The 25,549-nt window shown below is 45.5% G+C and overlaps 5 protein-coding genes across 6 annotated transcripts in view; 2 read left to right on the top strand and 3 right to left on the bottom strand.

Annotated features, from left to right (window-relative positions):
* LOC310837292 (uncharacterized protein) overlaps positions 1 to 25,549 on the top strand; it is a 530,615-nt gene that overhangs the window by 474,950 nt on the left and 30,116 nt on the right. The gene's annotated exons all lie outside the window — the stretch shown is intronic.
* LOC310837527 (uncharacterized protein) overlaps positions 1 to 25,549 on the top strand; it is a 93,495-nt gene that overhangs the window by 54,954 nt on the left and 12,992 nt on the right. The gene's annotated exons all lie outside the window — the stretch shown is intronic.
* The window catches only part of LOC310837592 (uncharacterized protein), a 60,378-nt gene that overhangs the window by 21,128 nt on the left and 13,701 nt on the right, over positions 1 to 25,549 (bottom strand). The window lies entirely within an intron of this gene.
* LOC310837525 (uncharacterized protein) lies at positions 3,289 to 12,649 on the bottom strand. Its single transcript, XM_083724235.1, has 6 exons — positions 12,445 to 12,649; positions 8,696 to 9,189; positions 8,419 to 8,500; positions 8,050 to 8,132; positions 6,578 to 6,704; positions 3,289 to 5,241 (listed from the first exon to the last, which is right to left on the bottom strand). Exons 2-6 carry the CDS (start codon positions 9,095 to 9,097, stop codon positions 4,178 to 4,180), a joined length of 1,758 nt encoding a protein of 585 aa, XP_083580361.1. The 5' UTR covers positions 9,098 to 9,189; positions 12,445 to 12,649; the 3' UTR covers positions 3,289 to 4,177.
* LOC310837679 (uncharacterized protein) lies at positions 15,681 to 23,956 on the bottom strand. The gene is made up of 6 exons (XM_083724648.1): positions 23,812 to 23,956; positions 21,134 to 21,611; positions 20,659 to 20,734; positions 20,232 to 20,314; positions 19,058 to 19,184; positions 15,681 to 17,226 (listed from the first exon to the last, which is right to left on the bottom strand). Exons 2-6 carry the CDS (start codon positions 21,602 to 21,604, stop codon positions 16,079 to 16,081), a joined length of 1,905 nt encoding a protein of 634 aa, XP_083580774.1. The 5' UTR covers positions 21,605 to 21,611; positions 23,812 to 23,956; the 3' UTR covers positions 15,681 to 16,078.

The raw sequence follows: 25,549 nt of genomic DNA on the forward strand, positions 1-25,549 counted from the left end.
GATCAAGATTTAATATATATTTTTAACTGCAACTATATCTGTATTGTCTCTGCTATACCCAATTGCAATTCAATGTATTCCTCTTGTGTTTTGTGATTTTCATGATATTGTAAGTGGGCCGGAACTGGTCTGTAACCGTAATAATAAAATTCATTCATTCATTCATTGATGCGATCCAGGGTCTCAAACATCCGATTCCTAGATCTATAGGACTGGACTGGTTAAAGCAGTTAAAGCATGCCATAGGATTTCTGGGCTTGGTTGCCTGGCTCTTATCTAAGCACCAACCCACACTTGCTCCCTTGCTGTTGGCCATCTCTGCGGCACTGCCTTATTTTTGCCCTGCAACCGTCTCCACAACGCCCCCCGCGCCCCATTTTTTTTTTGGGGGGGGAGTTGTGCTTAGTTCGATTTTTCCGCCTTTCCTGCTCCTTGAGGCTCAGACTGTCTCTTATTAAGGATTGCTAATGGCTCTCTGGCCAGAACTCGTTGCTCCCTGCTTCCTCCTCGGTTGTTAAGAGGGGTTGCTAAGGGCTCTCTGGGCAGCGTCGACTCGTTGCTCCCCTTCCGTTGTTAAGAGGGGTTGCTAAGGGCTCTCTGGGCAGCGTGGACTCGTTGCTCCCCTTCCGGTGTCAAGAGGGGTTGCTAAGGGCTCTCTGGGCAGCGTGGACTCGTTGCTCCCCCTTCCGTTGTTAAGAGGGTTGCTAAGGGCTCTCTGGGCAGCGTGGACTCGTTGCTCTCCCTTCCGTTGTTAAGAGGGTTGCTAAGGGCTCTCTGGGCAGCGTGGACTCGTTGCTCCCCCTTCCCTTGCTAAGAGGGTTGCTAAGGGCTCTGGGCAACGTGGATTCGTTGCTCCCCCTTCCGTTGTTAAGAGAGGTTGCTAAGGGCTCTCTGGGCAGCGTGGACTCGTTGCTCCCCCTTTCGTTGTTAAGGGCCCTTAGAAGACAGGAGTGCCTAGCGTGCTCTGGTCCAGGGGGTCACAAAGAGTCGGACACGACTAAACAACAACAACAACAAAGGGCCCTCTAGGCTTTCTGCTCCTTTCACCTAGTCTGGAGACGCCAGGTTTTGCATTTATGCAAAGGTGTGTCAAAATCAGAAAAGTAGAATGGTGTTTTATTTATTTATTATTTGCCTAACAGGATCATTCCAGGTCCCAGGCAAAACTCTCTATACTCTGTAGATATTTATACGGTTTCCCTCTTGTGTGAATTCTTTGGTGCAAAACGAGGCTCGACTTCCTGTCAAAGTTGTCACCACATTCCAACCATTGATATGGTTTCTCCCTGCTGTTGCTTGTTTGGTGGGAGCACTGGCTGAAGCTCTTGACAAATAGTTACAGTGGTGCCCCGCAAGACGAACGCCTCGCAAGACGGAAAACCCGCTAGACGAAAGGGTTTTCCGTTTTGGAGGTGCTTCGCAAAACGAATTTCCCTATGGGCTTGCTTCGCAAGACGAAATGTCTTGCAAGTCCCCGCGGTTTTTTTCCGCTCCCCCCCCTTTTCTTAAACCGCTAAGCCGCTTAACAGCTGATCCGCTGATAAGCCGTTTAACAGCTGATCCGCTGATAAGCTGCTTAACAGCTGATCGCTAGAAGCCGCTAGACCGCTAATCCGTCAATGGGCTTGCTTCGCAAGACGAAAAAACCGCTAGACGAAGAGAATCGCGGAACGGATTATTTTCGTCTTGCGAGGCACCACTGTATATGGTTTCTCCCTAGCGTGAACTCTCTGATGCAAAATGAGACTTGACTTCTTGTCAAAGTAGTCTCCGCATTCCAAGCACTTCAATGGTGTTTTCCACAGGTGAAATTTGTGATGGTTGCCGAGAGCTGATTTTGTGTTGCCGTTGTCCCCACGTTTCGAGCGCTGCTTTGATTTCTCCTTTGTGTGATTTCTTTCATGTATAATGAAACTTACCTTCCTGCTGAAGTTTATTCTACATGCCATTTGCACTGTCAGCTGAGATTGATTTGATTCTCCTACACTTCTTCCCAATGTAGACATTTATTCCCCTCTTGTTCCCACTGACCCTTTCTTCCCTGGCAAGCGTTCGGGTGCCATCAGGTGCCAAAATGCCATGGAAAGGCCCTGCGCTGAGGGAAGCATATCGGTTGAAGTGATCTGAAGGCCACAAAAGCTTCTGACAGAATCCCAGGAATGTCTTCCAAGTCTGATGGATTTCAGTGGCGCTGCAGTATGTCTAAACACAGTGGAACCTCAGTTGTCGAACGCTTCGGAAGTCAAAAAATTCGGAACCTGAATGCCAACAACCTGGAAGCGAATGTTTCCGTTTCTGAATGCGCCTCAGAAGTTGAACAGCTTCCAAGGCGTGTTTCTCCATTTTTAAAAGGGAATTTGCCGAGCGGCAATTGCGCCTTGGTTGTCAAACGGTTCAGAAGTCGAACGGTCTTCCGGAACAGATTGCATTCGACAATCGAGGTTCCACTGTAATTTTATTCATTCCTCTGGATCCTATGGTTTAAAATGAACTGAGCTGGATTCTAACAGCTGTAGGGACATTTGTGGGGTTGGGATTGGGGAGAGAGAAGCGGGTAGAACCCTCCAAACACTCAAAAAGTCAACTCCCTTCGTCCAGCAGGTGAGAACTTTCTTGTTCTGACACTTTGGAGAACTGACTGCTTTGAAGGAAAGGGCTGGTGCTGTGCTGTTCTTGCTGTCATTATTTTTTATGGTTTAACAATTGTTTTAAAGAAAAGATGGTTCTTTTCTTTTTTAGCCGTTCTTGTTCTTATCAACAAACTGCCTTGAGTCCCATAAGGGGGAAAGGCAGGCTATCAATAAATAGAAGGATAACGCAGTACTGAATAGTCTTTCATGGATTGTCAAGAATGATTCATCTGACCAAGTGGACTACAGCTCCAAAACAGCTTGTGCCTCCACTAGATTTTAACCCTGATCTCCCAGGTCCCAGTCCATTAAATATGTTTCTATTTTATTTCACTTTCTGGAAATAAGACATAGGAGTAAATAAGGTGGGTCCTGGGGGAATTCTTTTTCCATAGTCCTAGAACTGGATGGGTACTTTGTTAAAAGTCCTGCGACTAGCCTATTCAGTCTGCAATTCTGGACATAATTATCTGTAGATTACATTGAATTCAGTGAGGATTCGTTCTGAGAAATATACAGCTATCATGATACAAATCATCTCTACAAATCGTGACCTGTGATGGGTCCTGGAAGTTTAGGGTAAATGCACACTAAATGTGTGTTGCCAGCAATGTTCAATTACTAGCAAATAATAATAATAATAATAATAATAATAATAATAATAATAATAGTTTTTATTATTATTTATAGCCCGTCCATCTGATTGGGTTGCCCCAGCCACTCTGGGTGGCTTCCAACATATTTTAAAGCATAATCAAACATTACACATTTAAGAGCTTCCCTATACAGCACTGTATCTTTCCTATCAAAAGAAAGAATGGAGATCTCCAGGGTCAATATTATCGTTCTCCAAAGGAAAACTCAAGAAACAGGAAAAATACAGGAAGCAGGAAAGATAACCATTCTGTCATTTCTAACCAGGGGCATCTCCTTTCAACTTCAAACTTAGAAATATGGACAGAATAGTAAACCTAGAGGGACTTGTAGGAAACAATGGTACAATGAAATAAAGGCATTATGACCCTCTCTCATACAGGGAGATCCCCCTCCCTTTCTCGTAAGGATACACTGGCCCAAAATAGTACAGTGGTACCTCAAGTTAAGAACTTAATTAGTTCTTAACCTGAAACTGTTCTTAAGCTGAGGTACCACTTTAGCTAATGGGGCCTCCCACTGCTGCCACATGATTTCTGTTCTCATCCTGAAGCAAAGTTCTTAACCCAAGGTACTATTTCTGGGTTAGCGGAGTCTGTAACCTGAAGTGTCTGTAACCCGAGGTACCACTGTACTTAAATCCCAGATTTTCATTGGTTGGGTAGCTCAAAGCTCCAATGGAATACCATTCTTCATGCCTTGCTGGAAATGGATGAAAAGAAGGACTGAGAGAGATGCTGTAGCCTTGCTGGTAGAGGTTATTTGTGGGGAGAGCAGAACTCATCACCAAAAGTACAGAGATATATGTGAGAGCTGGACACACCTGTGCATTCAGATGGACACCATGCAACACAGCCCTGTCCGGACCTATGACTTGCCAGCATTTATTCCTTTCATAGTTTGATTCCATCATGCTTTGCTTGATGGGAAGTGAGATAGGCCCTCTGACTGAAGCTCCGTCCACATTCCAAGCAGCGATACGGCTTCTCTCCGTTATGAATTCTTTGATGAGCCGTGAGATGGTAGCTCCGGCTGAAGCGCTTTCCGCATTCCAAGCACTGAAATGGCCTCTCCCCTGTGTGAAGCGTTTGATGGGAAGTGAGAATTTGCTTTAACCTGAAGCTTTTCCCACATTCCAAGCACTGATACGGCTTTTCCCCCGTGTGAAGCGTCTGGTGGGAAGCGAGAGTTTGCTTCAACCTGAAGCTCTTTCCACATTCCAAGCATGGATATGGTTTTTCCCCTGTGTGAAGTGTTTGATGGGAAGTGAGGTTTACCTTTAACCTGAAGCTCTTCCCACACTCCAAGCACTGATAGGGTTTCTCCCCTGTATGAATTCTTCGATGGAAAGTGAGACGGTCGTTCCGAGAGAAGCTCTTTCCGCAATCCAAGCACTGAAATGGCTTTTCCCCTGTGTGAAGTGTCTGATGGGAAGTGAGATTATGCTTTAAATTGAAGCTCTTCCCACATTCCAAGCACTGATATGGTTTCTCCCCTGTATGAATCCTTTGATGTGTAGTCAGGCTGTCACTCATACTGAAGCTCTTCCCACATTCCGGACATGAATATGGTCTCTCCCCTGTATGAATTCTTTGATGGGAAGCAAGACGGTTGTTTCGACTTAAGCACTTTCCACATTCCAAGCACTGATAAGGTTTTACCCCTGTGTGAAATGTTTGATGTTTAAGGAAGTCTGTGCTTCTTTTAAAGCTCTTACCACAGTCGAAGCATTGATATGGTTTCTCTTCTGAATGAATTATTTCATGCCTAGTGAGATTTGACTTCCTGCTAAAGTTTTTCCCACATTCCAAGCACTGATACTGTTTCCTCCCACCGTCAGTTTTTTGTTGGGACCTCTGGCTGAATCTCTCTCCACTCTCCAAATTTATATTCTGTTCCCCCACTGTGTAGACATTATTGTGGTCTCCTTTATTCTTGGTTTCCAATTCATCACCTTCTGCAATGAAGACAGAAACTGATTAGAGCCTTAAGATGAAACTGGGTTCCAAATTATTGAGCAATGCCAAGGAACAGTTGTAAAAATGGAAGAACTGAAGGGACTTTGATGTGATGCAGATCGTTCTGGCAGGGGTCCTAAGGTGGACCGAGAGGCTATTAGCCCCAGAGCTATGACTTCTAGTGTGGAGAAGAAAATATGTGACTGTCCATAACTAGCTGGCTGCTTAAAATGCACTCCTGACTGCTCCTTCACAAGTAAGGCTCCTGTCAGTGACAGGGCAGAGGGGGAATGGTGGAAACCACCTCCCATCCTGATCCTTCCGGGGGGGGGGGGAAGGAAGAGGGAGATAGTATAGATTTGCAACAGGGGTTTGAGGGAGGTAGCAGCTCAGAGGCAGATGAGGGGAAAAGCTGGGAAATCATGGGATAGCTGGAACAACACCCAGCTGACACGTTGTCATTAGAAAGCATTCCAGACCCACCATCTCCCAGAACCTGGTGAGCCTTAAAAGTAGGATAGCAAAGAGCTCAAAGACAGAGGGCATGTAACAGCACCCATAGATGTGACGAATGAGGAAGTGGGAGAGACGGGAGTGGAGATTCACTCAGGACAACGCCATTATCTAAGAGGCTGGGTTCTATAGCCTCTCTGTAAAGATTGAAATAAAAAAGGACGGTAAGAAACTTTCCCTTGTCTTTATACTTTCCTGGGCCGAGGACAGAATCCCAACAGCTCCCTTCTCTGCATTGATCAGCTGATCTGCCCAAACTAAGATCAGCTGCATTAGGGTGTTTTAGAAACCCCCAGGTAAATGTGAAAGGATTTTCCGCACTGATCAGCTGACTGGCGCTGAAAGCTGGCCTTCAAGGGGGCTTTGCATCACCCCCTTTCTAATTGCCACCTGATGTCATAATTGATGGACAGATATGAGTGACCACCTGTCAAAGTTGGCTTATGCATAGAGCAGGGAACTATCCGCCTCACCAGCCAGATCCAGTTCCCCTTGCTCATCTAATGGATCTTAGATGGAACTGTTCAATGTGCTGGCATGGACCTTTGGAGGGATGCTGTCAGCCAGAGGAGACAACACGGGGCAAGACTGACCAATGGTTAGAGCAGTCAAAACCACTTTGCTAATTGTTTAGAAGGGGGAAACTGGAGGAATCATATTCAGAGACAAAACAATATAACATCTTCCATTTGAGGTTAACTGCAGAGGCGTTAGAATACTAGATGCCGTAGGTGCTGCTGCTGAATTCCAGCACAAGGCTGTATGTCCATCGCACATATAAACACCTCACTTTCATAAGAGAGATAAAACAGACAGCCTTACTGAGAGAGGCCATCATCCTACAGGTCTCCTCCATGACTTCCTTATGCAGAGCTCTCTGGTCAGGATCCAGCAGCACCCACTCCTCATCTGTGAAATGCACAGCCACATCCTCAAAGGATGCTGAACCCTAAAATAAAAAGGAAATATTTCCACCTTAGTGATAGCTCATCAGAGACAGCTCATTACCAGGTTGTCCATTGTCTATAAACTGTTGTGTTGCTTTAATGTCATAATTTTTTGGGGTACAATTTACCGTATTTTTCGCCCTATAGGATGCACTTTTCCCCCCCCAAAAAATGAAGGGGAAATTTGTGTGCGTCCTATGGGGCGAATTCAGGCTTTCGCTGAAGCCTGGAGAGCGAGAGGGATCGGTGCGCACCGACCCCTCTCGCTCTCCAGGCTTCAGGAAGCTCTCCGAAGTCGCGCAGCTCTCCCACCGCTTGCGGAGAGCTGCCTGGACCCAGAAGCCTGGGGGGCGCTGAGCTCAGCGCCCCCCAGGCTTCGGGCTTTGCACAGCTCTCGGCAAGCAGTGGGAAAGCTGCGTGAAGTTGCGCAGCTCTCCCACCGCTTTGCGGAGAGCTGTCTGTTCTGGGGGCTGGGGTCGGGGGAAGCTTGGGCTTTCCCCGCCCCAGTCCCGCGCCTTTTAAATTTATTTCCCCCCCTTATTTCCCCCCAAAAAAACTAGGTGCGCCCCCTTATTTCCCCCCCAAAAAACTAGGTGCGTCCTATGGGCCAGTGCGCCCTATGGGACGAAAAATATGGTAATTATGGGTGTTTATTTTAATGTCTCAATGGAATTGTTTCATTTCTGTAACTGCTTTTTCTACTGTCAACTGTTTAGAAGCTTACCTTAGCATTAAGTGTTATTTAAATTCATACGTAGCACTGCTACTACTAAGAAACAATTCTGGCTGCATCTAAAAGGATAGTTAAGGCAAGGTAAAGGTAATGGTAAAGGGACCCCTGACTGTTAGCTCCAGTCGTGGATGACTCTGGGGTTGTGGCGCTCATCTCGCTTTACTGGCTGAAGGAGCTGGTATACAGCTTCCGGGTCATGTGGCCAGCATGACTAAGCCGCTTCTGGTGAACCAGAGCAGCGCACGAAAACACCGTTTACCTTCCCGCTGGAGCAGTACCTATTTATCTACTTGCACTTTGGCATGCTTTCGAACTGCTAGGTTGGCAGGAGCTGGGACAGAGCAACGGGAGCTCACCCCGTCGCAGGGATTCGAACCGCCGACCTTCTGATCGGCAAGCCCTAGGCTCTGTGGTTTAGACCACAGCACCACCCGCGTGGTAGCTGTTCCTTATTCTCAGGATTTAAAGTTTCCTTGAGTGGCCTTCAAAGCTTTCGTTCAGCTCACATTTCAAAGAAGGAAAGTGAAAGAAAATTGATTCTGTCTCAGAGAGGAGAGGACAGAGGCAATCTGGCTGCCCCCAGCCTCTCTCCCCCCACTGATTTGCCCCACTACCTGATCTGTGTCCACAGAAGCTGATTCCCCTCCTTTGTGAAGAGAATATGGCTGAAGAGATCTTTCCAGCATCATCCCATCACCTGTGAAATACAAAGTTGATGGAAAGTTTGTCTCAGAGGTTAAGCATTGCATGCTTTTTATTCCAATTTTATATTTCAGGCGTGTGGAAATGCATCTCTCCCACTTTGGGCTTTTGTCCGCAACTCAACATGCGTGCCCCCACATTTAAAAACAGGGAAATGTTGTTTTGACTTATGGAAAAGGCTGGAAACAAGTACTTTCTGCTCCAAACACTAAAGGAGCCCATGGAAGTATTTTGCAATTAAACACGGAAGGCAAACTGGGATCTGTTTCTGCAATGCTTACCCAGTGGGTGCTTTTTGGTGTCCGATGGAGTCCTCTCATTATCAGAGAAATCATTGCTCATCTCTGCAAACAGAACCTCCCCCTGAAACGGCAATAAAAATTCAAAACATGGAATGGGGAGAAAAATTAGAAAAGGCATTACAAGAAGCAGAAACCTTAAGGGTTATTGTATATCCTTCCTTGGAAGCTTTCAAAAAATGTTGCAATTACTAGCGAATTTTGAGGTACCCTCCATCACATTTGAAGTTCTTGGTGCTTTCTAGATTGCAGCACTCACCTGCCAGTTTTCCTGCTTTTTCTCCTCTGCCTGGCTCAGGAGGAAACCTTCGGCCAGGGCCACCGCCTGGGAGCTGGTCTCCGCTCCACATTCCCTTACCCAGCTCTCCATCTCTTGTGGAAGAACAGTCAGGAACTGCTCCAGTATCACCAGGTCCAGGATCTCCTTCTTTGTGTGTTGGTTTGGCTTTAGCCACTGATGGCAAAGATGGTGGAGTTGGCTGCAAACCTCCCGAGGCCCTTTGGCCTCCTGGTAAAGGAAATGCCTGAAACACTGGGGCTGAATGTACGAGATGAGGGTGTCCTTCCTCCCTGTGTTCTCCCAGAATCCTCTACTGCTTCCAGTCTCGATGGCATCCCGGCCACTTCCTGCTTCAAGTCCTCTGGAATCTTCCTCCTCCATCGGTGCTCCCAGGAAGTCTCCAAGAGGTTCACAGGAACTCCTTTGCTCTTCTGCCAATTTCTGTCTGTCCTAATGAGAGGTGCTAGCAAGTCCTAGAAGGCCAAGACATTGTTCTTCTGTAAAATTGCTTCATTTTCAGAATAGGAAGAATGTTCCCTGAGCAAAGGTGGATGGGTCTCAATAGTTAAAAACAGGTAAAGAACCCCTGGAGGGCCTTAACCCTCGGTCCAGTATACCTGAAGGAGCATCCCCACCCCCATCGTTCTACCTGGACACTGAGGTCCAGCGCCGAGGGCCTTCTGGCGGTTCCCTCGCTGTGAAAAGTGAAGTTACAGGGAACCAGGCAGAGGGCCTTCTCAGTAGTGGCACACACCCTGTGGAACGCCCCCCAGCAGATGTCAAAGAGAACAACAACTACCAGACTTTTAGAAGACATCTGAAGGCAGCCCTGTTTAGGGAAGCTTTTAATGTTTGATGCATTACTGTATTTTAATATTTTGTTGGAAGCCACCCAGAGTGGCTGGGGAAGCCCAGCCAGATGGGCGGTGGGTGGATAAATAATAATAATAATAATGTCCGGTCAAATTCAACTATGGGGTTGTGGTGCTCATCTCCGCTTTCAGGCCGAGGGAGCTGGCGTTTGTTCACAGACAGCTTTCTGGGTCATGTGGCCATGTGACTAAACCGCTTCTGGCACAACAGGACACCGTGACGGAAACCAGAGCACACGGAAACGCCGCTTAACCTTCCTGCCAGAGCGGTACCTATTTATCTACTTGCACTGCTGTGCTTTTGAACTGCTATGTTGGCAGGAGCTGGGACAGAGCAATGGGAACTCACCCTGTCACGAGGATTTGAGCTGCCCAAGAGGCTCAGTGGATTAGATCACAGTGCCACCCGTATCCCTAACCAGGGCCTGATTATACTGATGTAGTAGCCCTCCTGGAAAGAAAGTTATGAAGCAAATTATACAAGCCGCCTTCTAAGCCAGCAGTTCTCAAACTATGGGCCATGGACCACTACTGAGCCCCAGCATTCTTCCATTTGAGACTTGCAGCCTCTTCCTCAGCCTGTGGGATGATCTCACTTGAGAACTGAAACAGAACTGAAACGTCAGAGGTATTACCGTATTTTTCTCTCCATAACACTCACTTTTTTCTCCTAGAAAGTAAGGGGAAATGTCTGTGCGTGTTATGGAGCGAATGCCTATGGATGGCGGGGGGATCTGCTGCAGTTGTGAGCAGAGGATCCATGGTTCCCCTTCTTTCCCTCCTCCGTGGCTCGCTTTGAAACAGCAAAGCGGGAGAGAAGCCGCTTACACAGGTGTAAGCGGCTCCTGTCTGGTTGGCTGCTTTAAATCAACCGTGCTCTCTGAACTCTCTCCTCCCCACTCAGCTCGCTAAATAGCAGCAAAGCTTTTCAGCGAGCTGAGCCGGGGAGGAGGGAGAGAAGCAGAGCCTGCTTGTTTTAAAGGAGCAAAGCGGGAGAGGAGAGGAGCCTTCTCCCCTTAAACCCCTCTCCTGCATTATTAGCAGCATCCTTCTCCACACACCCCACGCGTGCTCCTTGTCCCTTGAGTGCTTTTCCTTCCCTCCCCACTTAAAACGTGGTTACAAAGCACGGATCCACATGGATCCTCAGGATTTTTGCACTGGGTCACCCCAAATTCACCATCAGATCACATAGCATGTCCATGGCAACCAAATTGCACCAAAAAACACACATGCACCCACTGTTTCATGGGGCCGCAATGGCGCAAAAACGTGGTTACAAAGCATGGATCCACATGGATCCTCAGGATTTTTGCATTGGGCTACCCCAAACTCACCGTCAGATCACATGTCTGTGGCCACAGCATGAATCACAAAAATCATACATCCACTGTTTCGTTTAGAATATTTTTTTTCTTGTTTTCCTCCTCTAAAAACTACATGCGTGTTATGGTCAAGTGCGTGTTATAGAGCGAAAAATATGGTACTTTGGTTCCTCCCTGCCTCTCTGTGTATTGAAATTATGAAGGAAGCTGCAGCTGCATTTGGAAACTAGCTAATACTTAGTAATCCTTTGGGGTCCTAAAGAGCTGCAGTCTCCTCCTCCTCCTCCTCTCATTTAGTGCACATTTCATCCTAGAAACAAGAATGTCAATTTCCTGCTGGCCTGAGATCCGGAAAAAAGCTGCTTTCTGCAAGCACCTTTATGGAGTAATTTGTGGGTGGGTGCTAAATAACTCCTTACCCCTGATACCTCTTGGAACTCAGCCTATGCTAAGAATGAAGGACCAGGTGCGCAGCCTGGGAGTCATTTTGGACTCACAGCTGTCCATGGAGGCACAGGTCAATTCTGTATCCAGGGCAGCTGTCTACCAGCCCCACCTGGTATGCAGGCTGAGACCCTATCTGCCTGCGGACTGTCTCACCAGAGTGGTGCATGCTCTGGTTATCTCCTGCTTGGACTACTGCAATGCGCCCTACGTGGGGCTACCTTTGAAGCTGACCTGGAAACTACAACTAATCCAGAATGCGGCAGCTAGACTGGTGACTGGAAGTGGCCGCCGGGACCACATAACACCAGTCTTGAAAGACCTACACTGGTTCCCAGTACGTTACCAAGCACAATCCAAAGTGTTGGTGCTGACCTTTAAGGCCCTAAATGGCCTTGGCCCAGTATACCTGAAGGAGCGTCTCCACCCCCATCGTTCTGCCCAGACACTGAGGTCCAGCGCCGAGGGTCTTCTGGCAGTTCCCTCATTGCGAGAAGTGAGGTTACAGGGAACCAGGCAGAGGGCCTTCTCGGTAGTGGCGCCCACCCTGTGGAACACCCTCCCACCAGATGTCAAAGAGATAAACAACTACCTGACATTTAGAAGATGACATCTGAAGGCAGCCCTGTTCAGGAAAGTTTTTAATGTGTGACATTTTAATGTGTTTTTAATTTTTGTTGGAAGCCGCCCAGAGTGGCTGGGGAAACCCAGTCAGATAGGCGGGGTACAAATAAATAATAATAATAATAATAATAATAATAATAATAATAATAATAATAATTACTACTACTACTATTATTTAAGGTTCGTTGCCATGCAGACAATCCTATTTCCCAGATCCTGGAAGCAGAAACAAGGGAACCGTCTGTCTTGGATCTGGTCCTCACCAACAGGGAGCAATTGAAAATGCATTCTGCTTAGGTCAGCTAAATGTTTCGGACCTGCTTTGCACCTTCTCCCAACGTTTCAAAATTTGGCTTTGCGGGGAGAGAATCTGCGCTCCCTGATTGGAGGGCTTGGGGGTCCCCTGGATGGATCAGCTGCACCCTCCCCCCAAATGCACAACATAGAGTGGGGGTCGACTTACCAAATCCCAGATGATCTCCCACCCCCAAGTCCAAAGCCAGGCAGGAAGGACTATGGAGTGGGGGGGCATGTATTGCCCTGGAGGACTCCGCTCCCTTCCCTTCTCTCCAAGTTCCTTCCTCTCTAGGAAGCCAGTTCAGTTCTCCTTAACCCTTAGAAAACCACACAGCTGACGTTGTTTACTAGACCCCATAGGGAGCGCTGTTGATTCCCCCCCCCTCACAATATTGTTTGTTATCTTGACAGTTTCAGGGAAGGTTTTTTTTTCCCCCTTCCCCAAGTAGTTTGGCGATTTAGGGGCTGGGTGACCTTTCTTTCAGCACAGGGACGGTGACCACCTGCCAGACTCTTCTTTAGATGCAGCAAAGTTACTGCGCCCTTTGATGCAACGCTACATCCTTATATGAACTTCCAATACATTTCACTTTTTTTTTAATTTCATGTGATTGTTTTGAGAACTGTGCTGGAGCACAGATCTACACCAGTCTTGCTTTCAGATGACAAATGTGTCCTTGCGCTCAAAAAATATATTCTTCCAACTGTTCACTTTCCAGTGAAAAATACCGTTTGAAAGATTATTAGATCTAGAGGTAGTCCAATTTTGGTCTCTTTGGCATCAGTGGGATAAGTTAATCTCTGTATGAATAAACACTGTGAACAACATAATTATCACCATATAGACTTTTCTGTATTTCATTCCTTTATTCAACTGGCAACCCTTCTGCCCCAAAACTTGAGTATACATATAACTGAGGGTAGCATTTCACACCTCTGTTGAATATAGGCCACAAAAGCTTCTGCCAGAATAAATTGGTTGGTCTTTTAAGGCACCACAGGATTGTTTTTAAGTCCCATGGATTTAAATGGAGCTACAGCATGACAAAAATACTTTATTTTTCTGCTTGATTCTAAGGGTTAAAATGAACTGAACTGGATTCTAAGAGTGGAAGGGAAAAGGTGTGGGGACAGAGAATACGGCAGGGTCCTCCAAACCCTCAAAAGTCAACAAGATGTCCCTTGTCTCCTCTTCATCCTCCTCTTTTGCCTTCTACACCCTGGGTTATCTTTTCATATTCCTCTCTAGCTTCCCCCAAGTGCTGGCACGGCCGATTAAATGGGAATTAAATGATTTGAACGACATGTGGGGTTGTGGCTCAACCGTTTCCTTGAAGGCCACACTTTCAGAAAGCATGTTTGCTCCTTGTGGGGGGGGGGAGGCTAGGGAGCTGGAATTGGAAGACCATGGGAAGGGTCTTAGGGGGCTGGGCTGGGCTGAATCTGGGACTGAATGGGAATCTGGCACAGAGGACGGACTCCCCAGACTGGGAGAGGGGGACATGGTTCCTGGGGACGGGCCTCACAGGCATTCATAAGAGTGGATTTTAAGAGCAAAAGGGAAAGAGGTGTGGGAATATGGAGAAGGTAGGGTCCTCCTAATAAATAACATTATTATTATTAACTTGCAATGTTTTTTTGATGCTTTTTATATATGTTGCAAGCCACCCAGGGTGGCTGGGACAGTCCAGTCAGATGGGTAGGGTACAAATAATAAAATTATTATTAACCATCAAAAGTCAGTAAGATGTACCTGTCTTCTCCCTCCCGGCTTGGAGTCTCCCATTTCAGCAGGAGACAAACCAAATCAACAGCATTTTCCTCCAAACCTCTCTCATTTCTGTACCTCTGACTTCCCCATTACCCTTCTTCAACCTTCCTTCTTCTCTTTTGCACTCTATATCCTGGACATAGCCGGAATACTGCAGTTGGAAGCAGTGTCTGGGCAAAAATTGCGGAGAGAAGAAAAAAAAAGTCCAGGAAAATCCGAATGTACGGCAACCCATGTCAGCAGTGTTGTTGAGGGTTATTTTCCTTAAAAATAGCTCAAAAACTTTGGCCCAAAAGAAAAAAAAGAGCTCAACAATTTTTGTGTCCGGATTTTCACTTTTTGAAATATGACCACCCTATTTTATATTGTTTGCTAGCTTCCCCCAGTTGCTAGTGCAGCCCATTAAATGAGGAACCCCTCATGTGAACAAGTGTGGCTCAGCTCCTTCCTTGAAGGCTACACTTCCAGAGAGCCCAGAAACATGTTTGCTCCCTCAGCAGCTTCCCTTGCCTTCCCTGACCTGCCATAACTCACAGGAAGATGTAAATTATGTGGTTAGAACTGCCAGCCTCACTCTTCAAAAAGAAAGAACAAGAAGCATGTCAAGTGTTGGATCAACATCTTATTTACATCCAGCTGTGAACTGCTATGCGTTGTCATGAACCTGCTGTTTGTAACCTGTAAACCCGTTGGGAGTGCTAGTGATTTAGGCAAGAAAGCTTTCAAAAGCTCAGCTGGGAGTGTCAGAGAAGAACCAGGACAAGACTTGATCATTGTGAGTAAGTACCACACTATAGTTTTCATTTGCAAAACAAATGTTTTACTCATACTATTTAGGAGGGCGTAAGGGATTGGGAAGACTTAAGGTGGAGATACCTTCTCATTGTTGGTGGTTCGTTATAAAATATTATATGTCTACTATATATTCTATATTATATAATAAGCAATCATTTCTCACCAGGGTCATGTACTTTCAACTTCAAACTTAGCAAAGTGAACAGAATAGCAAACAGACAGGAACTTGTAGGAAATAAAGAATAGTACACAGAAATAAAGGTGTTGTAACTTTCACTCATCCAGGGCAACCCCCCTCCTCTTTGCTTTAAGGGTTCCTTGGCTCAAAATTGTACTTAAATCATTGGCTCAGAATAGTACTTAAATCCCAGATTGCCAATGGTTGGGTAGCTCAAAGCTCCTTCTTTATTCCTTGCTGGAAACAGACCAAAAGGAGGACTGTGAGAGATGCTGTAGCCTTGCTGGTGGAGGTTACTGACAGGGAGAGCAGAACTCCCAAGCCAAAGCCACAGAACTCTGCTCCCTGACTTAGGTTCTGCATACTTTGGGCTAGATATGTACATCCCCTTCCTTTCTCACTTTATTTCAAGTGGCAAATTAACACACTCACTTTCTAGGCTTTTGGAATAGCAAGGTATCATTTTTACTCTCAAGATCGTGGTGTGTGTGCTGTGCGACTTGCTACCCACTTATATTGCAACCACTCTTTGAAAACCACCCCCATATTATTTCATTTTTATACAGCCTTTCATCCGAAGATCACAGGGCAGTTTACAATACTAAAACAACAACAGCATGAGACATAATACTGTAATAGCAAACGAAAACAGCACCCCTCCAGTATTCTGTGTCGTTTTTATTTCATTTAATAAAACAATCTTTTTTTTATTATTTCTCTGATGTGTGCAACATCTTTATGGGGCATAAGGTTAAGGACAGAAACAGATATTCATAATGGATGCATGTTTAACTCCAGTAAAGACGCTCATAGATCTATAAAGTTGGAAGGGACCACGAGCGTCATCTAGTCCAACGCCATGCAATGCAAGAATCTTTTGCCCAACATGGAGCACTAACACACAACTCTGAGATTAAGAGTCTCGTGCTCTACCGACTGAGCTGTCCCAGGTCTTAAATATTCTGAATATCTTACATGAATGCCGGACAAACTTGTGGGTTCAGATGCACACTTTGTGGCACAGCCAGGTCCAGTGACTGCCAGCTGTCACTGTTTTTATAATATCATTCCATCATGAATTCTTTGATGGGAAAGGAAAGTTTCTTTCCAGCGGAAGCTCTGCCCACATTCCAAGCACTGATACGGCTTCTCCCCTGAATGAATTCTTTGATGGGAAGTGAGACGGTGGTTCCGGCTGAAGCTCTTCCCACACTCGGAGCACTGATATGGTTTCTCTCCGTTATGAAGTCTTTGATGGGAATTGAGATTCTGCTTTAAGCTGAAGCTCTTCCCACACTCCAAGCACTGATATGGTTTCTCCCCCGTATGAATTATCTGATGGGAAGTGAGATTATCCTTCCGACTGAAGCGCTTTCCACATTCCAAGCACTGATATGGTTTTTCCCCTGTATGAATTCTTTGATGATTATATAAGTTTGCCCTTAAATTAAAGCTCTTTCCACAATTTAAACATTGATATGGTTTCTCACCTGTATGAATTATTTGATGTGAACTCAGGTGGACCCTCTGAATGAAGCGCTTTCCACATTCCAAGCACTGATACGGTTTCTCCCCTGTATGAATTCTTTGATGGGCCGTGAGAGTTGCCTTTTGGCTGAAGCTCTTCCCACAGTCCAAGCAATGATATGGGTTCTCCAAGGTGTGAACTCTTTGATGTGAAGTGAGATGGGAGCTTTGACTGAAACACTTCCCACATTCCATGCACCGATATGGTTTCTTCCCCGTATGAATTCTTTGGTGGGAAGTGAGATGAGCGATCTGACTGAAGTGCTTCCCACATTCCAGGCACTGATATGGTTTCTCCCCTGTATGAATTCTTTGATGGGCAGTGAGACTTGACTTCTGGCTGAAGCTCTTTCCACAGTCCAAGCACTGATACGGTTTATTTTCTGTATGAACTCTTTGGTGGGAAGTGAGATGGGCGATTTGGCGAAAGCTCTTTCCACATTCCAAGCATATATATGGTTTCTCGCCAGTGTGAATTCTTTCGTGCTTAGTGAGACTTGACTTCCTGCTAAACTTCCTACCACATTCCAAGCACTGATATGGTTTCTCCTCGCTGTCAGTTTCTTGTTGAGAGCTCTGACTGAAGACCTCTTCTTTCTCCAAATATATATTCAGCTCCCCCACTCCGTGATTATTGTTGTGGGTTCTTTTATTCTTGGTTTCCAATTTTTCACCTTCTGCAAGGAGAACAGAACTGATTAGAATCACTGGATGAAAAAGTGATTACTGAGCCATGCCAAAAAACAGTTGTGATAAAAGAACAAACTGAAGGGACTTTGATGCGATGCAGAGCTTTCTACAGAATTAACTACCCCTTAACTGGCGGAACAGGTGCCATGCTACAGACCACTGGTTCTCAAACTTCGTCTCTGGGCCACACTTTCAGAATAAAAATTTGCTCACGCCAAACCATTTTTTTTATTGATAAGAAATACATTGGAAAAACAAAAGAAATCACCTGTATCAGTGCTTGATTTATAAAATAGAACACAACTACTTTATAGTATGATCATGGGACACCCCGAAAGTATCAAAGAATGTAGTTACATAAGAACAGGCATCATTTACAAAATTTAATTATAAGTTAGCCTCTTGCGTAGGTGCCTTAAGTATGTATGCAAACTCAATGAGAGGTGTGAGCTTGCTTTTATATTAGGTCTACTTTGAGACAAGCAAAGACTTGTATCCTCATCAACACAAAGAAGGCTTTCTCTTTTTTGATCTTTCATATCTGTCAGAAAAGATATTTTGATAAGATATTTATCCAGATACCACACTCTACTATACGCTACACTGAAGTGTTTAAATTTTTCTTCGATTGTCTTTTAATCTTCCCACTACACTTGCCATCCTCTCCTGCAACACAGGCTGGTGTGCCAAACCCTTTGAGAACCACTGCTATAGACAGCTGAAATTTGGCCATGGGTTACAGGGAACCAGGCAGAGGGCCTTCTTGGTAGAGGCACGTGCCCAGGGGAGAGAAACAATTATATGACCTTCCATAAGGAGGCTGTGTGTGTGTGTGTGTGTGTGTGTGTGTGTTATATGATAAGTATGTAATATTTGTTTACAATGTTTTTGGATTGTTTTCAATCTTTTTTGTTGTTGTTTTGTTTTTTCTGTATTATTTAAACAAAAATAAATAAACATGCAATCAATTATATGACCTTCCGTAGACATCTGAAAGCAGCCCTGAATCAGGCTATTTCCAATATCTGATGTATCATGTTGTTTTTATATATATGTCCAACTACCGAGAGACTGCTATCTACTCCAAGTATGAAAAAACTGGTTGTGATCTACCCACTGTCATTGCCAGGAATTGTTGAGCTTTCTTAAGGAGATCGATAAGGACCATCCAGGTGATCACTTTACTAAATACCAAGATCGACCTGGAACGCCCCCGCGATCGACCGGTCAATCGCAATTGACCCGTGGTACATGCCTGTTTTATATTATGTTGGAAGCTGCCCAGAGGGGCTGGGGAAACCCAGTCAGATGGGTAGGGTACAAGTAATAAACTATCATCATCATCATCATATTCAGAAACAAAACGGTTGATCGTTTTCCATTCCAGGTTAACTGCAGGGGCATTAGAATAAAGGCAATGGCCCCTGTACAGTTAGGTCCAGTCAAAGGCGACTATGGGGTTGTGGCGCTCATCTCCACTTTCAGGCCGAGGAAGCCAGCGTTTGTCCACAGTGATGGAAACCAGAGCGCACCGAAACGCCGTTTACCTTCCTGCTGCTGTGGTACCTATTTATCTACTTGTACTGGCGTGCTTTCGAACTGCTAGGTTGGCAGGAGCTGGGACAGAGCAAATGGGAGCTCACTCCGTCACGGGGATTCGAACCACCAACCTTCCGATCGGCAGGCCCAAGAGGCTCAGTGGTTTAGACCACAGGGCCACCTGCGCTGTAGTGGGTGCGGTTGAATTCCATCACAATACCATTGGTTCATCACACATCCGATTTTCAAAACAGTTCTTGTGACCCAACAGAGACTTACCGAGAGACACCATGATGCCACAGGTCTCTTCCATGACTTCTGTATGCAGAGCTCTCTGGTCAGGATCCAGCAACACCCACTCCTCATCCGTGAAATGTATAGCCACATCCTCAAAGGTTGCTGGACTCTAAAAGAAAAAGGAAATGTTTCCACCTCAGAGAAAGCATGTGGATTACCTGCTCTTCATTATCTATTAATTGTTGTGTTTTTTAATGCCATTTTCGTGCTGCGCATTTTAATTATGGGTGTTTTTTTAAATAAATATTTATTATTATTTTTAAATAAAAGAAATACATAGATAATAAACAACATTACTTATATCATAACAAAATTTCATAACTTGTTTGGACTTCCTCACGTCTCCTGCTCCCACTTACATTGTTAAAAAGTTTTTTCAAGCAAATTATCATCTTGTTTACAATCTTATATCCACTCATTTAAGTATAGTCTAGCAATTCTCCGAAAGGTTTATGTTTTCCTTAATCTCACTTATCATCAAGTTCCAGTCTAGTTTAGTGGTGGCCAATTATTTATGATCAAGCATCCTTCTTAACATTCAACCAAATTACAATATTTTTGTAAATAAATCTTAAATTTCTTCCAATCTTCTTCAATCCTTTCTTCTCCCAGGTCTCGGATTCTGCCAGTCATCTCCGCCAATTGCATATAGTCCATCAGCTGCATCTGCCACTCTTCCAGTGTGGGTAGATCTTGTGTTTTCCAATTCTTAGCGATGAGTATCCTTGCTGCCGTTGTTGCATACATAAAAAATGTTCGGTCCTTCTTTAACACCTTCTGGTCGACAATACCCAGGAGGAAAGCCTCTGGTTTCTTAGTGAAGGTATACTTAAATACCTTTTTCAACTCATTATATATCATTTCCCAGAAGGCCTTCACTTTAGGGCAAGTCCACCATTATGGGTGTTTTAAGGGAAACGCTTCATTGCATGTTTTAACGATGGCTGTCTCGAGCTTATTCTTTCTGTAACCACTTTTCGTATGTTGTCAACTGTTTAGAAGCCTACGTTAGCATTAAGCGTTGTTTAAATTCATAAGCAATACTACTGCTACTACTAAGAAAAAACAATTAATTCAGGCCTAGGGAGGTGAGGAGGGGACAGCGGCACCATGGCTTTCCCCAATTCTCCCCCCCATACTGATTTGCTCCCCATACCTGCTCCCGTGCCACAGAAGCTGCTTCCCTTCCATTGTGAAGAAGAGATGGCTGAGGAGGTCTTGCCGGCATCATCCTGTCAACTGTGAGAGACAAAGTTAGTGGCAAGCCAGTAGCACTTGATGGTCTCAGAGATTAACAAATGCATGCCTAAGTACACACAGGCCTTGGAAAAAGTTTTATTTTTTAGTGTTTAATAAAGAAATGTGTTTATATGTGTTTGTATTTCCGTTGTCTGAAAACGCATTTCTACTACTTTGGGCTTTTGTTCTCAACTCAAAAGTGCTGGTTCCCATGTATTGGAAATAAATGCATGTTTAAGCAGTGGAAAACAGTGTCTTTTGTTCCAAATATTAAAGGAGCTCCTAGATTTATTTTGCACTCAACAGAGGGAGACCAAACTGATATACATCCCATTCATCCTTACCAAGTGGACTCTGTTTGGTACCAGATGGAACCATCTTAGGAAAAACCGTGCTCCTTTCTGCAAACTGATTCTGTCTCTGAAACAGTAAGGAAGAATCAAAACAAGGAATGGGGAGAAGGAATGACAGGAGCAAAATCCTAATGCAGGGGTCAGCAAACCTTTTCAGCGGGGGCCGTTCCTCAGATCTTGTGGGAGTCCGGATTTTTTTTGGGGGGGGGGAGGGGAATGAACAAATTCCTATGCCTCACAAATAACCCAGGGATGCATTTTAAATAAAAGAACACATTCTACTAATGTAAAAACACACTGATTCTCGGACCGTCTGCAGGCTGGATTTAGAAGGTGATTGGGCCGGATCCGGTCCCTGGGCCTTTGTTTGCCTACCCCTGTCCTAATGGGATCTGGACAGCAGAGTTTTAAGATACCCTCCCTCATGTTCTGAACCCCCTGGGAACTATCTAGATAGAACACTCACCTGTGCCTCCTCCTGCTTGTTGTCTGCCTGGCTCAGGAGGAAACCTTCAGCCAGGGCCACAGCCTGGGAACAAGTGTCTGCTCCACAGCCTCTCACCCAGCTCTCCATCTCCGGTGGAAGGACAGCCAGGAACTGCTCCAGAATCACCAGGTCTAGGATCTCCTTCTTTGTGTGTCTTTCTGGCTTCAGCCACTGGCAGCAAAGATGGTGGAGTTGGCTACAAACCTCTCGGGGTCCCTTGGCCTCCTGGTAGCAGAACTGCCTAAACTGCTGGCTCTGCACATTTGAGCCGAGAGTGATTTTCTCACTCGGGATTTTCTGCACTGACTTTCCCCAGAATCTCCCACGGCTCTCAGTCTTGATGGCATCGTAGCCTCTTCCTGCTTCAGGGCCAGCCGTGTCTTCCTTTCTCTTCTGTGCTCCAAGGAAGCCTCCAGGAAGTCGAAAGGAACTCCTTTGCTCTTCTGCCATTTTCTGCCTAATTAACCAAGACATTGTTTCGTTATGGGATTACTATGCGGTAAGGAGAGGAAAAATACTACCTGATGAAGTATCTTCAGAAACCTGGGATATATTATAGTGATGTAATAGCCCTTCAGGAAGAAAAAATTTCAAGTAAAATATGCAGCCCACCTTCTAAGTAGGCCATTCTCAAAGTGCGGGTCATAGACCCTTAACCTCACTCTGTGAGGTGAGGCTGTTTCAGTCTGAGACACAAGAGGAGCTGGTCTGGTTTCTCACTACCTTACCGTGTTTTTTTAAAAAAAGATTGAAGTTGGAGCTGTGATTGACAGGTGAGTTGTTTGGACGCCAGGCAATAGTTAGGCATCCCTGGGGACCTAAAAGGCTGCCATTTCCTCCTCTGATTTAATGCACATTTCATCCTAGCAACCAGAATGCAGCTTTCCTGTACATCTTAGATTAGGAACAGGTTATTTTCTTCAAATACCTCTACGGAGTTTTCTGGGTGGGTGCTAAAGAATCTCTTCCCCTCCAAAGAAATGGCAAATTCAAAAAACAAAAACAAGCTACAAAGAGGCTGTCCAGAAGTTCATTAAGAATTCAGTGTATAGTTAACTTACAGCAGAATGTGCTGTAGTGTTGTGGGCATCAAGGAGTTAACACTCTGTGCTAGGTGGAAATGCTGACTCAGCATCATGTGACATGGGCATTGCCTAATTGGTCTATAGCCACTTAGTATAAAAAAGTATGGCTGGCTTCCCCTCTCTGGCATCTTCCCTATATGTAGTGACACCTGTGTATGCTGATTTTTGGATGTAAGAAGACTGCTTTATAATGATACAAAACTGCAACTGGAATAAAGCCTTACTGAAAATACAGCTTGACCCTTGAGTGCTTCATGTGGGGCTTTCGTACATTGCAACAGAATGGCATGCATGTCTACTCAGAATGCGTCTTACATGAGAGTTAAAGTGGACACAGGATTGCAGTAATCAGATCACATTAAGATCGGTCGGAGCTGTACAAATTTGTGAGTGGCAGTCAGAAAAACACGGCTCTATGCCGTTCGAAGATGCATCACTCTCCTTAAAGGAAGCAAAAGCCCTTCTGCGGTCATTTTACTGTCTTTTCTCCAGTTTCACACCCACTATATGAGGTAGGTTTATCTTGTTGCATCAGTGACTGGAGCAGGGCAGTCCGTGAGCAAACAGAATAAGGCGAGTTCAAAATGTGACACTGCCCAGACTTTTGGGGATTTTTTTATGCCGCTTCTCAAGGCTGGCAAAACGGGTTGTGTCTTTCCTTCTGCTGCAAAAGGAGAACAAGAAGAGAGGAATGAAGCCATCCAAACATAGAGGAGGGCGGGGAGAAACTTGCTTTGCGTGGGTGGTGTCCCCCCTTCTGCCTTTCATTCTGGAGCAATGGTTTGGGGGAGCAGGATTGAAACAGCTGAGGGCAATGTGAGGAGGGCACAGTATCTGTAGCCTGAGATAAGGCTTAACCCTGAAAAATTGTCCTTTGGGTCCCTTCCAACTCTACAAGTCCATGATTCTTATGACCTCCTTTGATGGGCAGAAGCACTGCTGCCAACTTGCAAATCTGGCAACCTAGCAACTTAATGCTGACATCTGTCTGCCTATCTATCTGTCTGACTATCTGTCTGTCTGTCTACCTACATTTATCTATAAACAGGCCTGGCTTTGCAGAGACTGGGAGGGAGGGACAGAACTTCCACCCCCATGACCTCCTTAGAAGGGCAGAAGCACTGCTACCAACTTGTGAATCTGGCAACTTAATGCCGACATCTATCTATCTATCTATCTATCTATCTATCTATCTATCTATCTATCTCTGCATTTATCTGTAAACCTGGCTTGGCTTTGCAGAGACAGGGAGGGAGGGACAGAACTTCCACCCCCTATGACCTCCTTTGATGGGCAGAAGCACAGCGTCAATTTGTGCATCTGGCAACCTAGTAACTTAATGCCAACATCTATCTATCTATCTATCTATCTATCTATCTATCTATCTATCTATCTACATTTATATATAAACCTGGCTTGGCTTTGCAGAGACAGGGAGGCAGGGAGAGAATTTCCACCACCTGATCCGGGGACTCGGGGTGTGTCCCCCTGACCCCCTCGGCACCCAAAAACACCCCCCACCTCCCGGGGACCCCACTTCCCAAAAACGCGCGTCACAGAGATGGGGCTCACCGGGTGCCGGAAGGGAGAGCGAGGACGGGGCGTCCAGGAGAGACAAAGGCCGCTTTCTCCAGCTCGAGAGTGAAGCCAGGGAGGAAGAGGCTTCGGAGGCCGGATGTTTTGCCAGCGCGCTTCCGCCCTGCCACTTCCTGTCCCCTCTAGGGAGCCACGTCGCTGGTCAAAGGGCCCCTGCTGGGCGTGCAGATGGTCCCCGGGTTCCATTCCTGGGCGCCTCCGCTTAATCAGATCCAAGCAGCAGATCCAACCACCTCCCCCTTCTGGCACTGCCCAGCGCATTTCAGCCCCTGGGAAATATAGTTTGCGAAGGGTGCTGGGAACTGTAGTTCACAAGATGTAACCGGCTGTACAGTTGAAAAAATAATATATACTATTCTTTGTATAGGGGATACAAAGAATTCTTTGTATAGGTGGCGCCGTGGGTAAAACCTCAGTGCCTAGGACATGCCGATTGCATGGTCGGCGGTTCGAATCCCCACAGCGGGGTGAGCTCCCGTTGTTCGGTCCCAGCTCCTGTCAACCTAGCAGTTCGAAAGCACCCTTAAGTGCAAGTAGATAAATAGGTACCGCTTTATAGCGGGAAGGTAAACGGCGTTTCCGTGTGTTGCTCCGGTGCCGGTTCGCCAGAGCAGCTTCGTCACGCTGGCCACGTGACCCGGAAGTGTCTGCGGACAGCGCTGGCTCCCGGCCTCTAGAGTGAGATGAGCGCACAACCCTAGAGTCTGTCAAGACTGGCCCGTACGGGCAGGGGTACCTTTATTCTTTGTATGGAATTGTAGATTTCAACAGAAGTAGCTCATGTTCAACGAAACAAGTAGAAGACTCAGTGGATCACTTCATTCTCTAATCAGTTTATGCATAAGGTCCATATATGTGAAAGTGTCTATTCCACCTGTCGGTTCGTAGAGTCCAACAATCCACACAAAAGGTTGTTGCAGTTCCACAGAATTCTTTCACAGAATCGATAAGACAAGGATTTCTGGAATATTAGCCTTGTTTCGCCGTCCTAGGCTTCACCAGTAGTACAAACTCATATATGATATTACAGGACAGTGGATCTTATAGCATAGTAGTTTGTACTACTGATGAAGCCTAGGACGGCGAAAAAAGGCTAATATTCCTCTGTGAAAGGAATAAAGTGATTAGAGAATGAACTGATCCACTGGGTCTTCTACTTGTTTTGTTGAACTTTATGAGCTACTTCTGTTGAAATCTACAATTCAATACAATGAATAGTATATATTATTTTTTTCAAATGTGCAGCTGGTTACGTCTTGTGTGTTTATTGAATGTTTCACGTAACCAGAGGTTTGTTGTTTTGGGAACTGTGGTGGAGCACACAGGGCTGCCCCCATCAAAGCAGTTGAAAGGGTGCCGTGTGATTTCCCATTTCCAAATTAGGAGTTGAGATGGGTGTTTTGCACAGCCAAGTACATTTAAATCACGTTTTTACACACACACTCCCTGCATGAGAATCCCAGGAACTGCAGTTTGCAAAGGGTGCTGGAAACTGTAGGTGGTCTATAAAGGGTAAACTGCAGCTCTCGGTATTTGAGGGAGGCAGGTCTTTAAATTTTTGATTTCTTGGTGAAACAGACTATTTCAGCATAGGAACTGTGACCTAATTAGAAGGCTCCTAATTGGAAGAAGACAGCAGCAGCCACGTTACCACACTCTATGAATTATTGCTTCATGAAGATCTAGGATATTTTATTTTTATTTCATGCAATGG

Source organism: Podarcis gaigeae (assembly GCF_964106915.1).
Source record: "Podarcis gaigeae genome assembly, chromosome: 2".
Lineage (NCBI taxonomy): Eukaryota > Metazoa > Chordata > Lepidosauria > Squamata > Lacertidae > Podarcis > Podarcis gaigeae.

What these genes read in the sequence shown, in the direction of transcription:
- LOC310837679 (XM_083724648.1), bottom strand. Translation starts at nt 21,604, where the DNA reads ATGGCAGAAGAGCAAAGGAGTTCCTTTCGACTTCCTGGAGGCTTCCTT. An exon ending in ACAAGCAGGAGGAGGCACAG is followed by an intron (nt 20,735 to 21,133) that starts GTGAGTGTTCTA and finishes TTACTGTTTCAG; the next exon opens with AGACAGAATCAGTTTGCAGA. An exon ending in TACCAAACAGAGTCCACTTG is followed by an intron (nt 20,315 to 20,658) that starts GTAAGGATGAAT and finishes TGTCTCTCACAG; the next exon opens with TTGACAGGATGATGCCGGCA.
- LOC310837525 (XM_083724235.1), bottom strand. Translation starts at nt 9,097, where the DNA reads ATGGAGGAGGAAGATTCCAGAGGACTTGAAGCAGGAAGTGGCCGGGAT. An exon ending in CTTCTGTGGACACAGATCAG is followed by an intron (nt 6,705 to 8,049) that starts GTAGTGGGGCAA and finishes TTTTTATTTTAG; the next exon opens with GGTTCAGCATCCTTTGAGGA. An exon ending in TAGGATGATGGCCTCTCTCA is followed by an intron (nt 5,242 to 6,577) that starts GTAAGGCTGTCT and finishes TCTTCATTGCAG; the next exon opens with AAGGTGATGAATTGGAAACC.